This window comes from Girardinichthys multiradiatus, chromosome 12 (genome assembly GCF_021462225.1).
Source record: "Girardinichthys multiradiatus isolate DD_20200921_A chromosome 12, DD_fGirMul_XY1, whole genome shotgun sequence".
In the NCBI taxonomy this organism is placed as follows: Eukaryota; Metazoa; Chordata; class Actinopteri; order Cyprinodontiformes; family Goodeidae; genus Girardinichthys; species Girardinichthys multiradiatus.
In genome coordinates, this window is record NC_061805.1 from 12688759 (window position 1) to 12707341 (window position 18583).

The window sequence follows — 18583 nt, forward strand, 5'->3', positions numbered from 1 at the left end:
AAACTGCAAAAACAGCAGGGACTTATCGAGTTTCTTGGGAGCAGTTATGGTTATAAAGTCTAACATCCGTTTGGAGGAAGGATCTGGGGTAACAATCCTTTGTGCACCTAGGATGCAGCAGTATTTCACTGATGGAGCTTTTCATTTCTGCAACTGCTTCATTCATGGGGTGGAAGACATTGTCAAACAGTGATGGTATTTTTGCCAAAGTCCTTCTGTCTCCCACCACCTGCACTGAGTTGAGGGTGGTATCTTAGGACAGAGATGGCCTTCCTAAAGAGTTCATCCAATTCATGGCTGATGCCACCACAGAGTGAAAAAAGTTCTTAAGAAGCACCTGGACATGGAAATGGATTATTCTTCAGACAGCTGCGCCTATTAGGATAAGGAAGATTATGAGGAAGATGTGCTCTGGAGGAGGGGGGGCTAGTTCCTGAGCAAGTTACAGTGCTACTTCTTATTTCCAGCAGATTTACATTATGTCTGCTATTTCAACAATGTTTTACTTATTTTACAATTATAATTATTGTTGTGTATGACATATGTTGTGTAGCACATCTGTAAACCACAATCACCCACTCCTTCTTCATAACAAAGAGGCTGCATGGCTGTTTGTGTGAGACTGATTAAGGTCTTGTTTGTTTTGAGTTTGAATCAGAATCAGAGTCACTGTTAACTTTATTGGCCAAGTTTGTGTCACAAACAAGGAATTTGACTTAGGTTTCCACAACCAAAACATGAAAAAACACTTTAGAGGGATAAAAATAAGGACAAGGAGCAGTATGCACAGGTGTGTACAGGGGTGGGGTTGGGGGTGTGTTCAGCTTATAATTTATACAGTTTTTCATTTTTAATTATTTTTTGCACATTTCGCACTATTTTGTATTGTATATAGTTTACATAGAATATTCTTTTTGCACAGTGGTTTACATAGTTTGTCATGGATTTTTTTTTTTTTTTATGTTGTTTGATTTCTTTTGACTTTAATAATTTTATGCATTGGAACATTTTGATTATACAGGGTCAATGTCCTAACCAAAGGCTATGTCATATTCAGAAGGAGTCCTACAATGGAAATAAGCATTTCCCAGGGTTCAGACAAGGAAGCAGGGTCGCAGTTTAACAATCCTCTCCACAGCTTCTGTACACACTTCTGTCCATAGCCAGAACTGAACAGATTAAAAAATAATCTAAAAGGAGGAAATCATAAAAATCAAAAACAAAATACAACAGACATGTCATTTAAATCCCATATTAGTCAGATTTCTACAATTTCCTTCTTTCATCTCCGGAACATTGCCAAAATTAGAAACATCCTATCCAGGAGAGACGCTGAAAACCTAGTCCATACATTTGTTAATTCAAGGCTGGACTATTGTTATTCTTAACTACCAGGATGTCCAAAAAAGCCTTCAGCTGATCTACAATTCTGCAGCAAGAGCTCTGATGAACATGAACAGAGAGATCATATTTCTCCTATTTTAGCTTCCTTTCATTGGCTCTCCTCCTCACATATAAAGCCCTTAATGATCTAGCTCCATCATACATCAGAGATCTGATTGTTTCCATACGTTCCTAACAGAGCACTTCGTTCTCAGACTGCAGGTTTACTGGTGGTTCCTAGAGTCTCTAGAAGTAGAATGGGAGGCAGATCTTTTAGTTATCAGGCTCCTCTCCTGTGGAACCAGCTCCAAGTTTTAGTCTGTGAGGCAGACACCCTGTCTACTTTTAAGGCTAGGCTTAAAACTTTCCTTTTTGATAAAGCTTATAGTTAGAGTGGCTTACGTTATCATGAGCTATCTCTGTAGTTATGATGCTATAGGCTTAGGCTGCTGGAGGACATAATGACCACTTTCACTCTCTGCTACATTCACACTTATAGTGTTCCTGTTTCTCTTTATTCTTTATTATTATTATTATTATTATTACTATTATTCTTCTATTCATTCTCACTACTACTCTCCAATTTTATGTTATTTGCTGTTTTAACTTTATGTTCTCTCACTGATTTTCTCTTTCTAGAAGATACATCTGGCCTGGCTCTGTATTTAGCTGTGGCACCATCCTGGAGAGGGACAATGACCAAGCTGCTACTGCCAACAACTTAATGCTCACCTTATACAGATAATACACTTGGCCCTGTCTTTCTGGCTGAGCTTTTACTGTGACTAACTGTATATGCTCTCTTTCATACTCTAGACTTGAAAACTGGCTCAAAGGTTACTCTGCTTAGCTGTCTTTCTCTCCTAGATGAAGCCTCTAAAGGAGCTGCAACCATTCATGTTTCACTTTTCTTTCCTATAGAAAGTACTACTGGGTCAGTGCTTCTGTGTTCTTTTTTGTGTCTCTGTTCTGTTCTCTCAAACCCCCAGTCGGTCATGGCAGATGGCTGCTCATACAGAGCCTGGTTCTGCTAGAAGTTTCTTCCTGTTAAAAGGTAGTTTTCCTTTCCACTGTCGCTACAAAATCCAAACTCTGCCTGGCACATTGCCCACTAAAACCTTTGTGGAACAAATATGCTTCAACCAATTCAGTCCAGATTTGCTGCAGTTATAGTCAAGATGTTGATGAATACAACCTGAGGCTTCTCCTAGGTTCTCCTAGGTTTTCAAAAGGATTTTCATGGTGTTTAGCTATGTTCATTTAATTTAAAAAAATTGGCCAAGCTCCAATAATTAGATTTGTTCATTGTTAAATCATAAATAAATCAGGCTGTTGCAATAGAGGTTCCACTGTAGAAATATTATGTTATGTCCTACTTTCATACAGGTAGCAAAAGTTTCTATTTAGACTTTTTAACTGTGGAGCTATGCTTGATTTAGTTTGTTGTTTTTAAGCAGAAGTTGTTTCTAAAACCCTGTGGGCTTAAGAGTTCAATAATTAAATGTCCAGATATGCACCGTCTATCATTCATAAACACAGCAAGATCCCCTCCTTGGTTCTGTCAGCTCGTTGTTACTGAAAACCGACCATGTTTATGTGTGTCCGGATTTAGCATGATTAGCCATGTCTCAGTCACCATAATCAAGCTGGTCTCTTAATAGGCCGACTGATGCCTGGTAAGGGCTGCCAATTCATTTACTTTGTTGAGACAGGATCTCACATTTCCTATGAATGATGGAGAGGATGTCAAGTAACTTCTTTTGATGCCCCATGCTGGTGCAGGTACCTCTTCTCTTCCCCCTCAGTTCGCGCGGAATATCAGGCTGCTTGTTGGGAGGCGGAACAGCGGAGCTACCAAGAGCTAGCAGCTGATCTTTGGTTTGAACAATAGAAGCATGGCCACTTAAACGATCTCTGGACACAAGTGTCGTAACAAAAGAAAATAAAAACAAAGTTGTCCACAAAACGGTCAACTCCATAATGTGTACAAGTCGGAAAAAACAGGAACTCACAAAACTTATATAAAACTGATTTAAAAAAGGGAAAACTCCGGAGTGGGAGCTGCCAAAACAGGCTGCCTGCTTGTGCAGTTGTGAAAGTGATCCCAGTTATATAGTGACTTGTAAAAGTATTCACTCCCCTTGACATTTTTCATGTTTTGTTGTCTCACAACCTGGAATTATGTTTGCTTGTTTGATAGTTTGCACTATTTAATTTCTATAACATGCCTACAACTTTAAAGATGTGTTATTTTTACTTTGAAGCAAGCTAAGAACCAAACACAGGCTCACAGGTGGGGGGAAACCATACATTTAGACATGAAGTGACATAAGAAGAAAACACAATTAACAAAGGACAAGCAATTTAAAAAAAGGAAACAAGAAGTGAATCTAGTCTACAAAGCATGAAGCTCCGGTATCATAACTAAAACGAGGCAATAAGGACAAAATCAAAGGAAAGATAACCAAAGATAAGCCCCAAACAAATAAATATAGATAAGATAACTTGGACACCTGTACTATTATGAATCGAAACGTTCTGTGCCTTACATACAAATCATGCAGTTAGCACTACAGTAGAACAAATGATGGAGTTGACAGCAACTGCTCAGTCTGTCCTAAACTGTAGGATATAAATAACTAACCAGGCCTTAACTAATTAATATGAGCCTCATCAGGTCAGAGAAGTTGTTTCTCCCTTTCAGGGCTGTCATGCACCAAAGGCCTCCCCAACACCTCTGGGTTGCCCCTGCTCTTCTGGCAGCCATCCCTCCACCATTTTAAATTATACTGTGAAACTTGTATTGACATATTGTGACGGGGAGACAAGGAGCTGGGGCAATTTTCTTCCATTCGTGTTAAACAGTTACAGCTTGTCATGCTGGTGGAAGCACAAGAACTCACACTGACAGCTGTGGTACAAATCACAGTCTTCTTTTTTACAGTAATAGGACCCCTGACTTTATGGGGTGTCGTACACATCGTGGCTATTTTCAGTAAAGGAAATAATGTGATGCTAATTTATTAATCCCAGCTTGAAACCCAAATTGATGAGCCTCATGTTGGTTAGCTTTCTAAGGTGTCTGATTAGATGTGTTAATAATACCATGCACAGATGAAAAGCAAACATTTGGCCTAGCAGAAAGACAAACACTGGAGATTAGAAACAGTTACAGGTTCTCAGCTTGTTCATAATAGTATTTTTAATAATTAATGGAACTGTTAAAAGCCATCCAGCAGACACACACAAAACAACCCCCCCAAAAAAACAGAGGCTAAGAAAGTTTAGGACACATCTTTACCCTTTAAAGAATGAAAATAGATGCCATGGAAGACACATTATAATCTGGGACATAAATTCTGGTCTGAACAGATTCATTCTGTTTTTTACTCTTTGTCACACCTAAATGTTTAGGATTATCAAAAAGATGTTAATATCAGACAAAGATAACCTGATTAAATACAGTAAGTAGTTTTTAAATTATGATTTCATTCATTTAGGAAAAAAAGCTGTCAAAACTAATTTGGTCCTGAGTGGAAATATAATTTCTCCCTAAACCCAATAAATGCCCGTGCCGATCTTGTCAGATAGAACTGCCATCAAGAATTTACCATAACTCATAATGTCATGTCACAGCATCTGAACTGGATTCAAATCCAGAATTTGACTAGCCCACTCCAACACCTTCATTTTGTTCAGTTGAACCATTCAGAGGTGGAGTTGCTGATGTTCTGCTGCATCTGATGATTTTCTGCTAGAGAGCAGAAATCAAGTGTAAAACGTTTTAAAGAAAGGTTTTAAAAATGATCATGGTCTCATTTTTTTAAAATAATAATAAAATAAAATAGTAATAATGGTCACTGTAATAATGTTTGATAAGGTAATTTAGCTTTTTAAATGCCTAAATTACTATTATTATGGTGCAGGTGCAGGGAGACTGAGGGGAATGTGTCTAATTACAACTAATAAGTAGGGACATGAGGAACTGAGAAGAAAAAATAAGAAACTAAACTAAATAACACAACCCCCAGAAAAACAGATCTATAGAACAATATAAACAAACACACAAAACACAAGAATCTAGAGACTGAAAAATAAACAGAAGGTATCTAATAACCTGGTTAAACAGAAAAACACCTGACAGAGGAAAGTAAACAAAAACACTAACACAAAACTTCACTAACTGGCTGGACATTACAGTTTCAGAGTCAAATTTATTGCTTGTCTTTACAAACTTGGCAATAAAGCTGATTCTGATTCTGATACCCAAAAACATTCAGAGGCCTAACCCTGATGCATCTACCAGTTTAAAGCCCCTGTGGAACTGACAGGGAGATGACTGAATGTAATAATGATCATTTCTTTGTTGATGTTTCCCTGCATGTATTCAGTGGCATCTGCATCATAAAACATTGAGCAGATTGCAACATATAGCTCAGCAAAACCAAAACACACTTCAAAGCAGTTAGCATCTTCATCTTGTCCATAGATGTCTAAGTCAATTAATGTAGCTATGCTCTGTGAATAAGTGTAGCCTAGTTCCATCAGCCTGATGCCCATACCTTTCATTTCTCCCATGTCCATGGTCTGGCCCAGCTGCTCCAGCAGATCTGCTCTGGTGGCATTCTTCCTATGCTTCTTTCCATCATAATGCTGCTGAGCCATGCCAGGGTTGTTGAACCAAGCATTGCATAGCTGGCAGTAACGATCTGAGTCGCGGCGCTGTCGTTGTGACATCATAGGAGACATTTCTTGGGAGTTCTTTACAGGACTGGGGGATGCCTCTGATGAACAAACAAAAAAAATCAAATAAGATAAATACATCTCAGATGTCTGCTATTGGTAAGCAAATTTAAAGAAGTTGTCTTAATTGCAGTGAGGCTATATGTATATCTTATTTAGGGATGCATCAATGTCAAGCATCGTGTACCTCTGATTTAGAGCTATATATTAAGTCTAGTATCTGTCCAAGCAAAACTGCCTGGTCTAAAAGTAATCAAAAAGCTGCTGTCCTACTGTCTCCCATCTTGCCAAACATACTGGTGTTTCGTAAAACAACTATTATGATGGTATAATAAAGAGGAAATGAAGGAGGATTCCATTCAACTTTAAATCCTTTCATGTGTTTGAAGTATGTGGGTTGATTTTGATTTGAACTCATTCTGAAAAGTGCCAGTGTATTGAGGTCAATGGTGTGGAATTCACATCATTCTGCTGCAACATGACATTTGTGTAATATTACTGTTGTTCATTTTTTTCATTTTAAAAGATCACCTGACCATCTGCTAATGACATTTCAGTCTTTTATAAGTACTCCTAAGTGGTGACATCATTATTAGTCAAATTAATTAGGCAGCAAGATAAGTCCCAGGTTTCTAGTTTAGTTTCAAGCATCCTGTATTCTGCGGTAAATGAAGTGTCTGGATAATGTAGTGTGAGATTAATTAATACAATCGGGTCATTGCTGTGATATTTGAAATTGCCTTGATACCATAGCAGAATAGTGTACATTGTGTTTGAGAGCAGTGACACTCATGCAGGGAAGTTTTCAACATCCACAAAAGTCCTTAGCTGCCTGGCTTATCTGCTGATAAAATGATGTATGCTAGAGTGTCAAATGCATCTTAAAGCCATCTAAGAGCATTATTTTTCTACGAAAAATGGAAGCCAGTTACACAATAACCTATACATAGGCCGATATAGGCCTAGGCCTAAAATAAAAAATTAATAAGGTTCACAAAAATTATGGTAAATCATGCAAAGCCTAAAGGGTAACTTCATGAGATTAATTTTCATCCCTTTTCATTTGTGATTTCACAGTAAAATCAGTGTTCAATTAAAGAATCTGCATTTTTAATTTCTTCGTTGCCAAAAACTGAGAGAATAGTGGTAAATATGAACTACATGAAGCTCACTCTCAACTCAACTCAACATAATTCTGAAATTTTGGGGGTCCTAAATTTGCTTGGAAAAACCCATTTCAAAAAGATGGAACCCCCACACTGAGTCTCTACCTTTCCAAGCCTTCAGGCAAGGCTCCCCAGATAACCAATCTTCACTCCAAATTTATCCATCCCCTTGACCCCTTCTTTGAAAAAAACTTGAATCTCATATTTATTTGCCGTGGTCTTTACTAGTGAAATAAAGTTAATATGTTAACTTAGGTGTGGGATCAGGACCTCAAGCAGACCTTTAAGTACCCGGCAGTGTACTTATACCCAGCTCACCCATGATTTACATTCTTTTTAATTATTTTTTTATTTTTTTACCTGACGTGCCGGGTGGAGTAGCACTCAGAATTGTTATCTGAGTGCCAAGAAAAAGCCCAACAGATTTACTTTCACAAGTGGAGCATTACAGGTAACGCTTTAAAGCTCTGCTTGATATTCATAAAAAGAAACTTTATTAGAAACTGCTTTGGGATTATTTCAATTGTTACGGACACGGAGACAGAAATGAAAAGGAAAAAAAAAGAAGCACAAAAGAGAGAAAGGGGGGCAAAAAAGAAAAAAAGGGAGAGAATGAGAAAAGAATGAAGGAAAGAAAGAAAGATGAAGAGAATACAAGATAACATCCTGCTTGCTTCGACACCTGCAGAAATGTTCATATTAACAGCTTTTTTACCGAAAAGTGCACAGTACTTATGAATGCAAGATGTATTTAGTGGTAAATACGGCTCAATAAAGAACATTTGTGTATCTGTTAACACCTGAATCTAAACAACTGTGGGTCTGAGTGTGAGTGCGCTTCTGTATACAAGGTTTCTCCATAAAAATATGCAATAGTGAGTGTGAGGAGCCACAAACCCGCCCCCCTGGACAAGGGACAGATATGGAGGAGATCCAAGCCACAGACCTCCAAAGGCCCCCCCAGAGCACAGGAACCCCAGGAGAACCACTGCCGGGACTACTGAAACCCCCCCAGAGAAGAGCAGGGGAGAATCCCAGGGGAACCACCCAACAGAGCCACAAGGAGCTGAAGCAAGGAGCCCACAGGCCCCTCCGGCAGCCGTCTACGTCCGAGCAGATCCAGCCATGGACCCAGAGACCCGAGACCCCGGGACATATCACTCCCCAAGCAGAGGGCCGACCGAGCCCAGGAGTGAGCCAGCACACACTAAAGCACCCAGCCCTGGATACCGAGAACCACAAGTACACCGGCGGGCAGAGACACCAACCACCGGCAGGTAGTGTGGCAAGGAGGGAATAGGCCCCACATTTGATAGGGGGCATAAACTGATCTGGGAGAGGGAGCAGCCCAAGACCCAACCTGGCACAAAAAACAGGCACACACAATCAAAATCACACATTCCCACCCTCATGCGTACACATAAAAACACTCACACCCACGCACCCAGCGTAAAGACAAACAACAATGGACGTCGTACACTCACTCACACTGTCCATACATACTCTATACTCCCAGGTCCAGGTGCCAATACCCAATAGAGACAACCAGCCCCCGGACCCAGGAAGTGGTCCCCTTCCCACCGGGGGTGGAGCCAGGCAGAGTGCCCCATGTGACTGATGTATAGATATTTAAAAAAAACTTTATCAGAAACTACTTTGGGATTATTTCATATGCACTGGACATGGAGACAGAAACAACAAGAAAAAAAAAAAAAACAAGCAAGAAAGAGAGAGAGGTGGGGCAAAAAGGAAAACGGGAGAGAAGGAGAAAAGAATAGAAAATAAAAGAAAAGAGAAAGAAGGATGACACCTGAATCCAAACACCTGTGGGTGTAAGTGTCAGTGCATTTCTGTATATAAAGTTTCTCCATAAAAATATGCAATAGCAAGCTTGAGGAGCCACAGACCTGACCCTCTGGAACCGAGACAGACACAGAGGAGATCTGAACCTGAAGGACCCCTACCTCCCTCTCCAACCCCAGTCCCCAACGACCCCCGCCCCCATTCGGAGAGGGGGCCACAAACAAAAGAGGGGTCCACCTGGTCCAAACCAGAGCCATCCCAGGACGAAATAGATCCAACCATTCAATGAGTTCCGATCTCAATTGCATAAGCACCCCACCTCCCACTAACCCCAAAATGAATGAACCCCAACCAGAACAGAGATATCGAACAATTGCCCCCGAACCTTAATGCCATTATTCCCCTCCCCACAGGAGCACCCCCCCACAGATGAGCTCCCCCCTGAAAAGCCGATGAAGACGCTTGCACACAGCGCAAGCTCCACTCACAGCCCTGCTCCAAGCATGCATTCCGCCGTCCACCATACAGCACGACGACAAGGGCCCAGGGCAATGCCACCCCAGCCTCTGTCACTTCTTTCAACCCAAATCTCCCTCACCCTCAACCCCATCTTGCCTTATCCCTCTTCCTCCTCTTCACCCCATCACCATCATCCCTACTTCATTATTTTTTATCCTTTCCTCTTTATTGCAGGTTCCGTCTGGGGGTCAAGTGGGCTCGAGAAAAATACATTTCCTCAAGACTGCACCCCCATGCTGAGTCTCCTCTTCCAAAGCCTTCAAGCAAGTCTCCCCAGATGACTTATCCTCCCTCCCAATTCATCCATACCCTTGACCCCTTCCTTCAGTAAACGTTTAATCTCATATCGTCATGGCGTGGTCCTTGCTAGAGAAAGTGTTGTTAAACTTACCAGTTGTACAGGCTGTGAACTGACACTAACAAATATTAACAGAGATGAAGTTCACTTTCTCTTAATATCAAAAAACTGTCACAACATCCATTGTCAGAGATAGTACAGAAGCACAACTGTACATCTCTGTGACTGAGCTGCTCTAAACATAGGGTTGAATCTGAGTGTAATTTGTACATTCTTTTAAGTAAGAAATTTTATAGCACCTCCAGTGAAACCTTGACTGATACACATGACACCTTCGGTTTGAGTACAAGTCCTTTGCAGTGGTCCTCTCTTTCTGAGCCCCTTTAAAGACACACAACCTTTCAGACACAGCATCAGAGCTCTTTCTGTCAGCTACCCAAAAATCGGGGATAATTAGCTTGCTAATCATCCTACCAGTTAACAATTCAAGTGACAATCATTGCTGTGCCGAACACTTGATCAGTACCTGTCAAAAAAACAGACAGTGCTGATTTGATCACAAAGAACATAGAGAAGAGTGAAATCAAAAACATAAAAACACTAAATAAAAAACTTAGCTACAAGCAGCCTTACAGTGATTTATGTTAGCAACTGTTCTAAAAATATAAGAATGCCAACTGCCATCAGTACTGAAAACACAAGTTTGCCTTAGCTAGCAGAAAGAGAACAATGCAAAGGTTTTAATAAGCTCTGATCTGCAACACTGTAACAGTGACCGTGGTCCTGCAATTGGAACCCTCAGAATAACAAGCTGTTATTTCCATTAAATGCCTGAAGAGGAAAAGCTAAATTCTACTTGGCAAACGGAAGAAAGAGCCTGTTCTTCTCAGGGCTGCCCACTTGTGCTTTCACGCATGGATGACGACATTAACCCCAAACGCTGCACTGAGCCCCAGACAAAAAATGGCACAATCAGCTTAATCAGTTTTAACACTCCAGTGCTCAGCTCACCCTAAGTCAACATTTAGTGTTGTCCCATTACGTTCCATTACACCAGTCAACATTTCATAATGGAAAGTCGGGTTACAAAAACAAGGAAGGGAGACGCAGGAATCTTAACAGTCAGCACTCCGCTAAAGCTTTCCTCCACAGCAGCAAGCTGTTCTGTACGGTTTTAATCTGGGACTTGTGGCTGTAGGATGACCTCTTCAACTAAATAATACAACGTCAGACCTAATTTAATCCCTGCACTTGGCTTAGTGAGTAGGTCTGGGTTCTGCATCTGAACACCAGCTGACACAGCTTTTATACCTTGCTTAAAGAACACAGCAATTTAGCTAGGTTATTATAAAATCTACAAAATGTTAAAAGAATCAATAATCATATCAAGGCTCTTTAAACATCTCTGACACATGAGCTATAACCCGAAACATGCAGGCAATTACCTGGCAGAGCAAAGCTTGGATGACAGAAGAAAAGAACTGAGGATATTAGAAACTCACAGGGAGGTGAGATATTTACTAAAGCCATCACAGAACAAAAACAAGCAGTTATTGCTGTCTTCAAAGTGATATGTAAGTATGCATTACTCATAGAACGGTTGATATTAATAGCTACTTATTTCATAAGCAGAATTAATTCACAGCATCTTGAACACAAATAAATACTCAGTTTAGTGGATGTAAAATAATGTGCTTACTCTGCAAGACTATTGTTGGTAATTGGGATGATATGACAAAGTGGCAGTACAGTTGTACCATCAGTCATAATCCATGAATTCTGCAGTGTTCCTGCAGACTGGCCTGTATTAGGAAAACAATGCTATATCAATCAGCTCAGATGAAAGACAGAACTTTAGCATGCTTGGCATATTTGCTGTAATTTGACCTACTGCAAAACATACAGGTGCTTCATAATTAACTGGAACACTATTGTTAATAAGGTTGATTTATTTTAGTAATTCAGTTCAATAATGGAAACTGTTGATTTTAATTTTCACTTACAGCTAATAAAAACCCTCAATTCAGTTACAGGAAAATCATAAATTTATTAAAAATAATAAAGAAGCATTTTTAAAACAGAAAGTATGACCATGTACTGTACATAATATACACTCAGTAATTGGCCAACGCTCATTTTGAATAAATTCCTAGATTAGCGTGATGTGGAATGGAGGAGATCAGCTTGTGTCTTTGTTGATTTATATGCTACATTTAATATCAATACATTTCAATAACGTAACAAAAAGAGTTTCATTACAATACATACATCATTTCATATGTTTTTTGTAAATATGTGCCTAAATCTACTTCTTATTTATTCACCAATAACTTACATTCTGTAAAATAATGCAGCTTAAATCTGTTATACATAATGACATTTGGATGTCACTCAGATGTTCTGTTGTTTTTTTCAACGACACGGACTGGTATTCTGTTCCTACAGCCATCTCTGCTCCAACGTGAGGATAACATTTCAGAAGGCTAACGCAATATTATCTCCTAACCACACATTACCTAAAACATGTCAATTTATCATTTGACTTGGCACCTAGGGCTACAAAGTAAAATGACTCTAAGTATGTTTGTGTTCAACAGGTCTCTCTAAAGAAGAGCTGAGCGTCAGCTGAGTTAGTCACATCAGACCATTAAGAAGCTGCAGCGACCTGCAGATTCTCTGTCTGTAACGGCTCTTTCATGGTGAAACACTTTTGTAAAGGCTGGAAAAACTAGTTTGCTTGTTTGTTTTTTTAAAACATTTTTAGGAAATCCATGACACATGATTAGACATAATCACCGTAACGCCAGACTTCAGAGTCAGATTCATAGCGCAGCTGATTCATAGCAAGAACATCTCTGGGTTGAATGCCAGCTGGGGCTTTTCTATGGGGAGATGGCATGTTTTTATTTATGGAGGACAGATATTGACAAAATTAAAAATAAAAGCAGAAATATATATATTTTGTTTTTCCTTTTCCTTACACATGCGTTTGCTCTTTTGACATTTCCTCGTCTCCCTTTTTCTTTTACCGTATGCATTTCTCCTTCATAATGCAAATGAGGAGGGCTGCCTTCTTCTCTCCAGCTCCTCTCCTATTGGTCAATATACAGGAAGGAGGAGGATCCATGTGCAGGCCGAGGGTGTGTCCCAATTCAGGGGCTGGATCCTTCCAAGTACGTACTTGTGGGCTGATTATGTCACAGCTCGGCGCGTAAGGTCTGTCAGATGTTGCCGACAAATGTGTCCTTCTTTTGCCCGATTTGAAGGATGACTTGTGAGTATCCTTCGCGGTCCATATTTTCCCATGATTCATTGCGGGTCGAAGCAGTTTGGTCAAACAGGGGCTGCCATGGCGGACCACAGTGGCAAAAGCTGTGAGTAAACTGTGAAAAATTACACTTTCTGTGACACAAATTAACTTTTACAATGTTTTTAGTGCGGGAATATAACTGTGTAGACGTGAAAAATCTGCTTGATTTATCAAGACATTGCTTAATTTCAAACGTGCTCCGACATGTTCGGAGTTTTCCGCTCCCATCGTATTAACTGCCGGCTTGCCTCGCCAGTCCTACCGGCAGTGGGGCGAGCTAGCCCGGTAGAGATCTGACCGGACTATCGGCACTGAGCTCCTGCTACCAGTCATCACAGTGAACGTTAAACACAAGTGATTTCTAACAGTTTATATTAGTATTATTTTAATGTATTGTGTCATTTGTTCATGTAAGTCGATTTGACATTACAGGTGATATTAAAGTTAACCTGAATAAATGGATGATTTTATGTAATCCTACCCTATTGCTGGAGAGTGTGATTGAGAATAAATAAGCTTTTAAATATTCATTTTTGATGAAGAAATATGCTATATGTGTTTTAAAAATGTATTTATAATTCAGCTAGCATTATAATTTGTGATTCCAGGTACAGCTGAAGAGAAATACACTTTCAAATGCAAGCAAATCTCAGTAAAGAAGTGAAAAGTTTGAAAGAGCTTGTTTTAGGCATTTGCATAGAAATATTTTAATATGTTCTGCAAATTAAGACAAATGTAAAATTAAAAGAGGCTTCTTTTACACTGATATTAAGCAAGATGGTTTTTTTTGTTGTTTTTGTTGTTTAGGGACAAAGGAGCAGACGGGCCAGTTTATTAAGCTCAGGGGTGAGAACCACCACCTTTTTACTGGAGCTAAAAACTCAGCCACCGTGGCTTGGAGGTACAATAACAACATTCTTTGCAGTCAGTTTCTGTCCAGTTTCAATAACTCCTATCTTTCTAACTTTCATAAATATCCATCCAGTGATTAACATACTTCTTTTGGTTTTCCCTCTTTCCTTTTGTTTGTTTAGGACAATTCTGGAGAAGACGGGCCAAACAGGGGAAGATCACCCCCTTGCAGGCCAAACAAAAAGTGGGACAATATGAAAAAGAAATATAAAGTTTGTTCAGAACTTTTCATGTCACACACAAATAAAAAAATATTTCTAAAAGTCTTATCGGTTTCTCTGTTTAGTCAACTCTTTTTTTCTTCCTTCTAACTTTAGGATTGTAAGTCTCCAGGGTCAGGAGAAGGAGTCAGTGAAAAGCCCACTGCTGCTACTTGGCCCTGGTTTGTCCTTATGGATGAGGTGTTGGGACAGAGGTCTTCCACAATACCTCCTGTCCTAATTGCCTCCATCCATGAGGACACTCCAGGGCCAAGCGGAGCGGTGGGCAACCAGATGGAGAAGGAAGACAGTGAGCCAGCAGGAAGGGGTCAGAAAAGAAAGAGGGACAGAGATGATGGAGTTGATCAGGGAGGACATGAGGGCACAGAGAATAGACAGACTGTTTTTCCATCTTAGAAAGAATGGTACCGAAATAAGGTGCTATATAGGAAATAATATTAAGTTTTGTTCAGATAGTTTCTTAAAGTTTTAAGCTGTTCTAATAAATTTCAATATTGTTTTTCTCACCAATGTATTTTATTTCCATTTGATGTAACAATACATCAACTTCATTTAAATTTCTAAACAGTTTATTTTGAAAATTACAAATAGCATTTTAAACAGAATGTGGAAAAAAACAACATTCAAACAGATCAAGATTACAAGAAAAAAGGCATAAAATAAAACTATGTACAAGTATTTACAATGGTGACAGCAGGATCAACCTGAGTGACCAGTTCCTGGAAAAACCTCTTCAACAGAACAAAGAGGCAGATTTATTTCTGAACAGAAAGTCTGGCGGTGTGGCTAAATCTCTGCAACTGAGACCTGCAGTCTGTCTTTCTGGATGGAGAGCGAAGCATCACACAGGTGGTCTGCAGATGTTTGTGATGCCTCTTTCATTCATCAAGTTTAAAGGGCTGGCTGGTACACATCACTAAGATGTAATCAGAAATATACAGAAATAGAAGATGGTGCTCACAAAATATGACAATTAGTTATACCCCTCAAACATTAATCACATCTATAATATTATACTTGCCTGCATACAGTAGTCATGTTCTGGTGGTGTGTATATATATATATATATATATATATATATATATATATATATATATATATATATATATATATATATATATATATATATATATATACATATATACACTGCTGAAAAAAATAAAGGGAACACTTAAACAACAAAATATAACTCCAAGTAAATCAAACTTCTTTGAAATCAAACTGTCCACATAGGAAGCAACACTGATTGACAATCAATTTCACAAATGAAATAGACAACAGGGGGAAATCTTTGGCGATTAGCAAGACACACTCAATAAAGGAGTGGTTCTGCAGGTGGGGACCACAGACCACTTCTCAGTACCTATGCTTTCTGGCTGACGGTTTGGTCACTTTTGAATGTTGGTGGTGCTTTCACACTCGTGGTAGCATGAGACGGACTCTACAACCCACACAAGTGGCTCAGGTAGAGCAGCTCATCCAGGATGGCACATCAATGTGAGCTGTAGCAAGAAGGTTTGCTGTGTCTGTCAGCGTAGTGTCCAGAGCCTGGAGGCGCTACCAGGAGACAAGCCAGTACACCAGGAGACGGGGAGGAGGCCGTAGGAGGGCAACCACCCAGCAGTAGGACGCTTGACATTTGCCAGAGAACACCAGGATTGGCAAATTCGCCACTGGCGCCCTGTGCTCTTCACAGATGAAAGCAGGTTCATACTGAGCACATGTGACAGACGTGACAGAGTCTAGAGACACCGTGGAGAGCGATCTGCTGCCTGAAACATCCTTCAGCATGACCGGTTTGGCAATGGATCAGTAATGGTGTGGGGTGGCATTTCTTTGGAGGGCTGCATGGCCCTCCAAAGAAATTGGCCATGCGGTACAAACCAGTACAGGACCTCTAAAACATTAAATCACTCTTTGGTGTGGTTATGGCATGTAGTGGTGGTTATGACCCCACACACAACAAAGCACACAGCTACTCCATGCACAAACTATGCAAAACACATTAATAAATAAAAAACGTTTTAGTTTATAATTTATCAAACAAAAAACAAGAAATAAAACCAAATTCATCTAGAAAAATTCAGTTTGACCTGTCTATGTGCTTTCATGCTTCTTTAAGACTAAGATGGTCCTTCTGCCAAAAAACATTGATGATTTTTGTGTGATTTTGTTGTCAGCACATTCAACTTTGTACAGAACAAAGTATTCAATGAGAATATTTCATTCGTTCAGATCTAGGATGTGTTATTTGAGTGTTCCCTTTATTTCTTTGAGCAGTGTATATATATATATATTTGGACACACCTTCTCATTCAAAGAGTTGTCTTTATTTTCATCACTATGAATGCCAAGAGTGTGCGTAGCAGTAATGAAAGCAAAAGGTGGCTACTTTGAAGAACCTAGAATATAAGACATATTTTCAGTTGTTTCACACTTTTTTGTTCAGTATATGATTCCACATGTGTTAATTCATAGTTTTGATGCCTTCAGTGTGAAGCTACAATATTCATAGTCATGAAAATAAAGAAAACCCTTTGAATGAGAAGGTGTGTCCAAACTTTTGGTCTGTACTGTAACTAAATGACATGTAAGAGATATGATGTAAAAATGTACAGCCTTTACAGATAACAAAATCTTAAGACTTTTTATGACTCTTTAAGACCAGGGAGAAACATATATGCAATCTCTTTTGAAAAAGTCAATGCCAAGCGTCTTGCACGTTGTTGGGCTGTGAGCACAACTCCCATTTGTAAGTAAGTAAGTAAGTAAAATTTTATTTATATAGCACCTCTCAAGACACAGATCACAAAGTGCTTCACAACACTAATACAAAGTACAAGTGGAATAATATATTTATAAATGTAAAATAGAAGATAAGATAAAATCAAAAATAAACTAACCAAACGCAAGCCTAAAAAGATGAGTTTTTAGCTGTTTTTTAAAAGACACCACCGAATCCGCAGTCCTTATACACAAGGGGATAGAGTTCCAGAGTCGGGGAGCTATTGTTGCAAAAGCTCTATCACCCTTAGTTTTCAGCCTTGTGTGATGTACTGCCAGTAGGACTTTATCGCATGACCTGAGAGACCTGGGGGGATTGTACGGATATAAGAGTTCACTGATATAAGTTGGGGCTTGACCATGAAGACCTCTATAAGTCAGGACCAGAATCTTAAACTGAGCTCTGAATTTAATGGGGAGCCAGTGCAGCTGGATGAGTAACGGTGTGGAGTGGGAATACTTAGAAGATTTTGTCAGAAGTTTAGCAGCAGCGTTCTGAACAACCTGGAGACGTTCCAAGGAGTTTTTGCTAAGACAGGTAAATAAAGCATTACAGTAATCCAAACGTGAGGAAATGAATGCATGGATAGTAATCTCAAGTTCAGAACGTGACACATTGGGACTTAACTTAGCAAGGTTACGTAAATGATAAAAACAAGAGTTACACTAAGGTTCCTGAAGGAAGATTTAGCAAATTTGCCAAGAGGACCAAGAGCTTCCATTATCCTGGGTATAAATCTATCAGGGGCACAAACAAGGACTTCAGTTTTTTCATCATTAAGTTGGAGAAAGTTATCAGCCATCCAACCTTTGATAGATTGAAAACATACAATCAGCAACTGTAACTTAAAAACATGTTCAGGCTTAAAGGAAATATACAGCTGAATATCGTCAGCATAACAGTGATAAGAAATGCCCTCAAAAGTGCTCAGGATATGGTGTAAAGGAAGCAAATACAATAAAAATAACAAGGGCCCTAGGACAGAACCTTGGGGGACACCACAAGAAAGGGAGGCTGGAGAGGACCTGTACCTAGAGGCAGCCACACAGAAGCATCGTTCAGATAGATATGAAGTGAACCACTCTAAAGCATAACCAGATACACCCACCCAATGTCTCAGCCTATCGAGCAAGATATGATGGTCAACAGTATCGAAGGCAGAAGTAAGGTCCAACATCAGCACAGCAGAACACTCTCCTGCATCACTATGCAACAAGATATCACTAGAAACTCTAACAAGAGCTGTTTCTGTGGAATGAAACTTACGAAAACCAGACTGATATTTGTCAAGGATATTGTGTTTGTCCTTGAAGGCTATCAGCTGTATAAATACAACCTTTTCCAGAATCTTAGATAAAAAGGGTAATTTTGAAATTGGTCTGTAACTGTTGAAAATAGAAGGGTCAAGCTTGGGTTTCTTTAAAAGTGGGTGAATGAGAGCGT

General features: G+C 39.5%; 1 protein-coding gene across 2 annotated transcripts in view; it reads right to left on the reverse strand.

The window, feature by feature from the left end:
* zmat4a (zinc finger, matrin-type 4a) overlaps positions 1 to 18583 on the reverse strand; it is a 277406-nt gene that overhangs the window by 94570 nt on the left and 164253 nt on the right. For both annotated transcript variants that reach the window (XM_047382377.1, XM_047382376.1), the window contains exon 5: positions 5946 to 6167. In XM_047382377.1, the coding sequence (XP_047238333.1) occupies positions 5946 to 6167 (222 nt within the window). The remainder of the gene's footprint in view (positions 1 to 5945; positions 6168 to 18583) is intronic.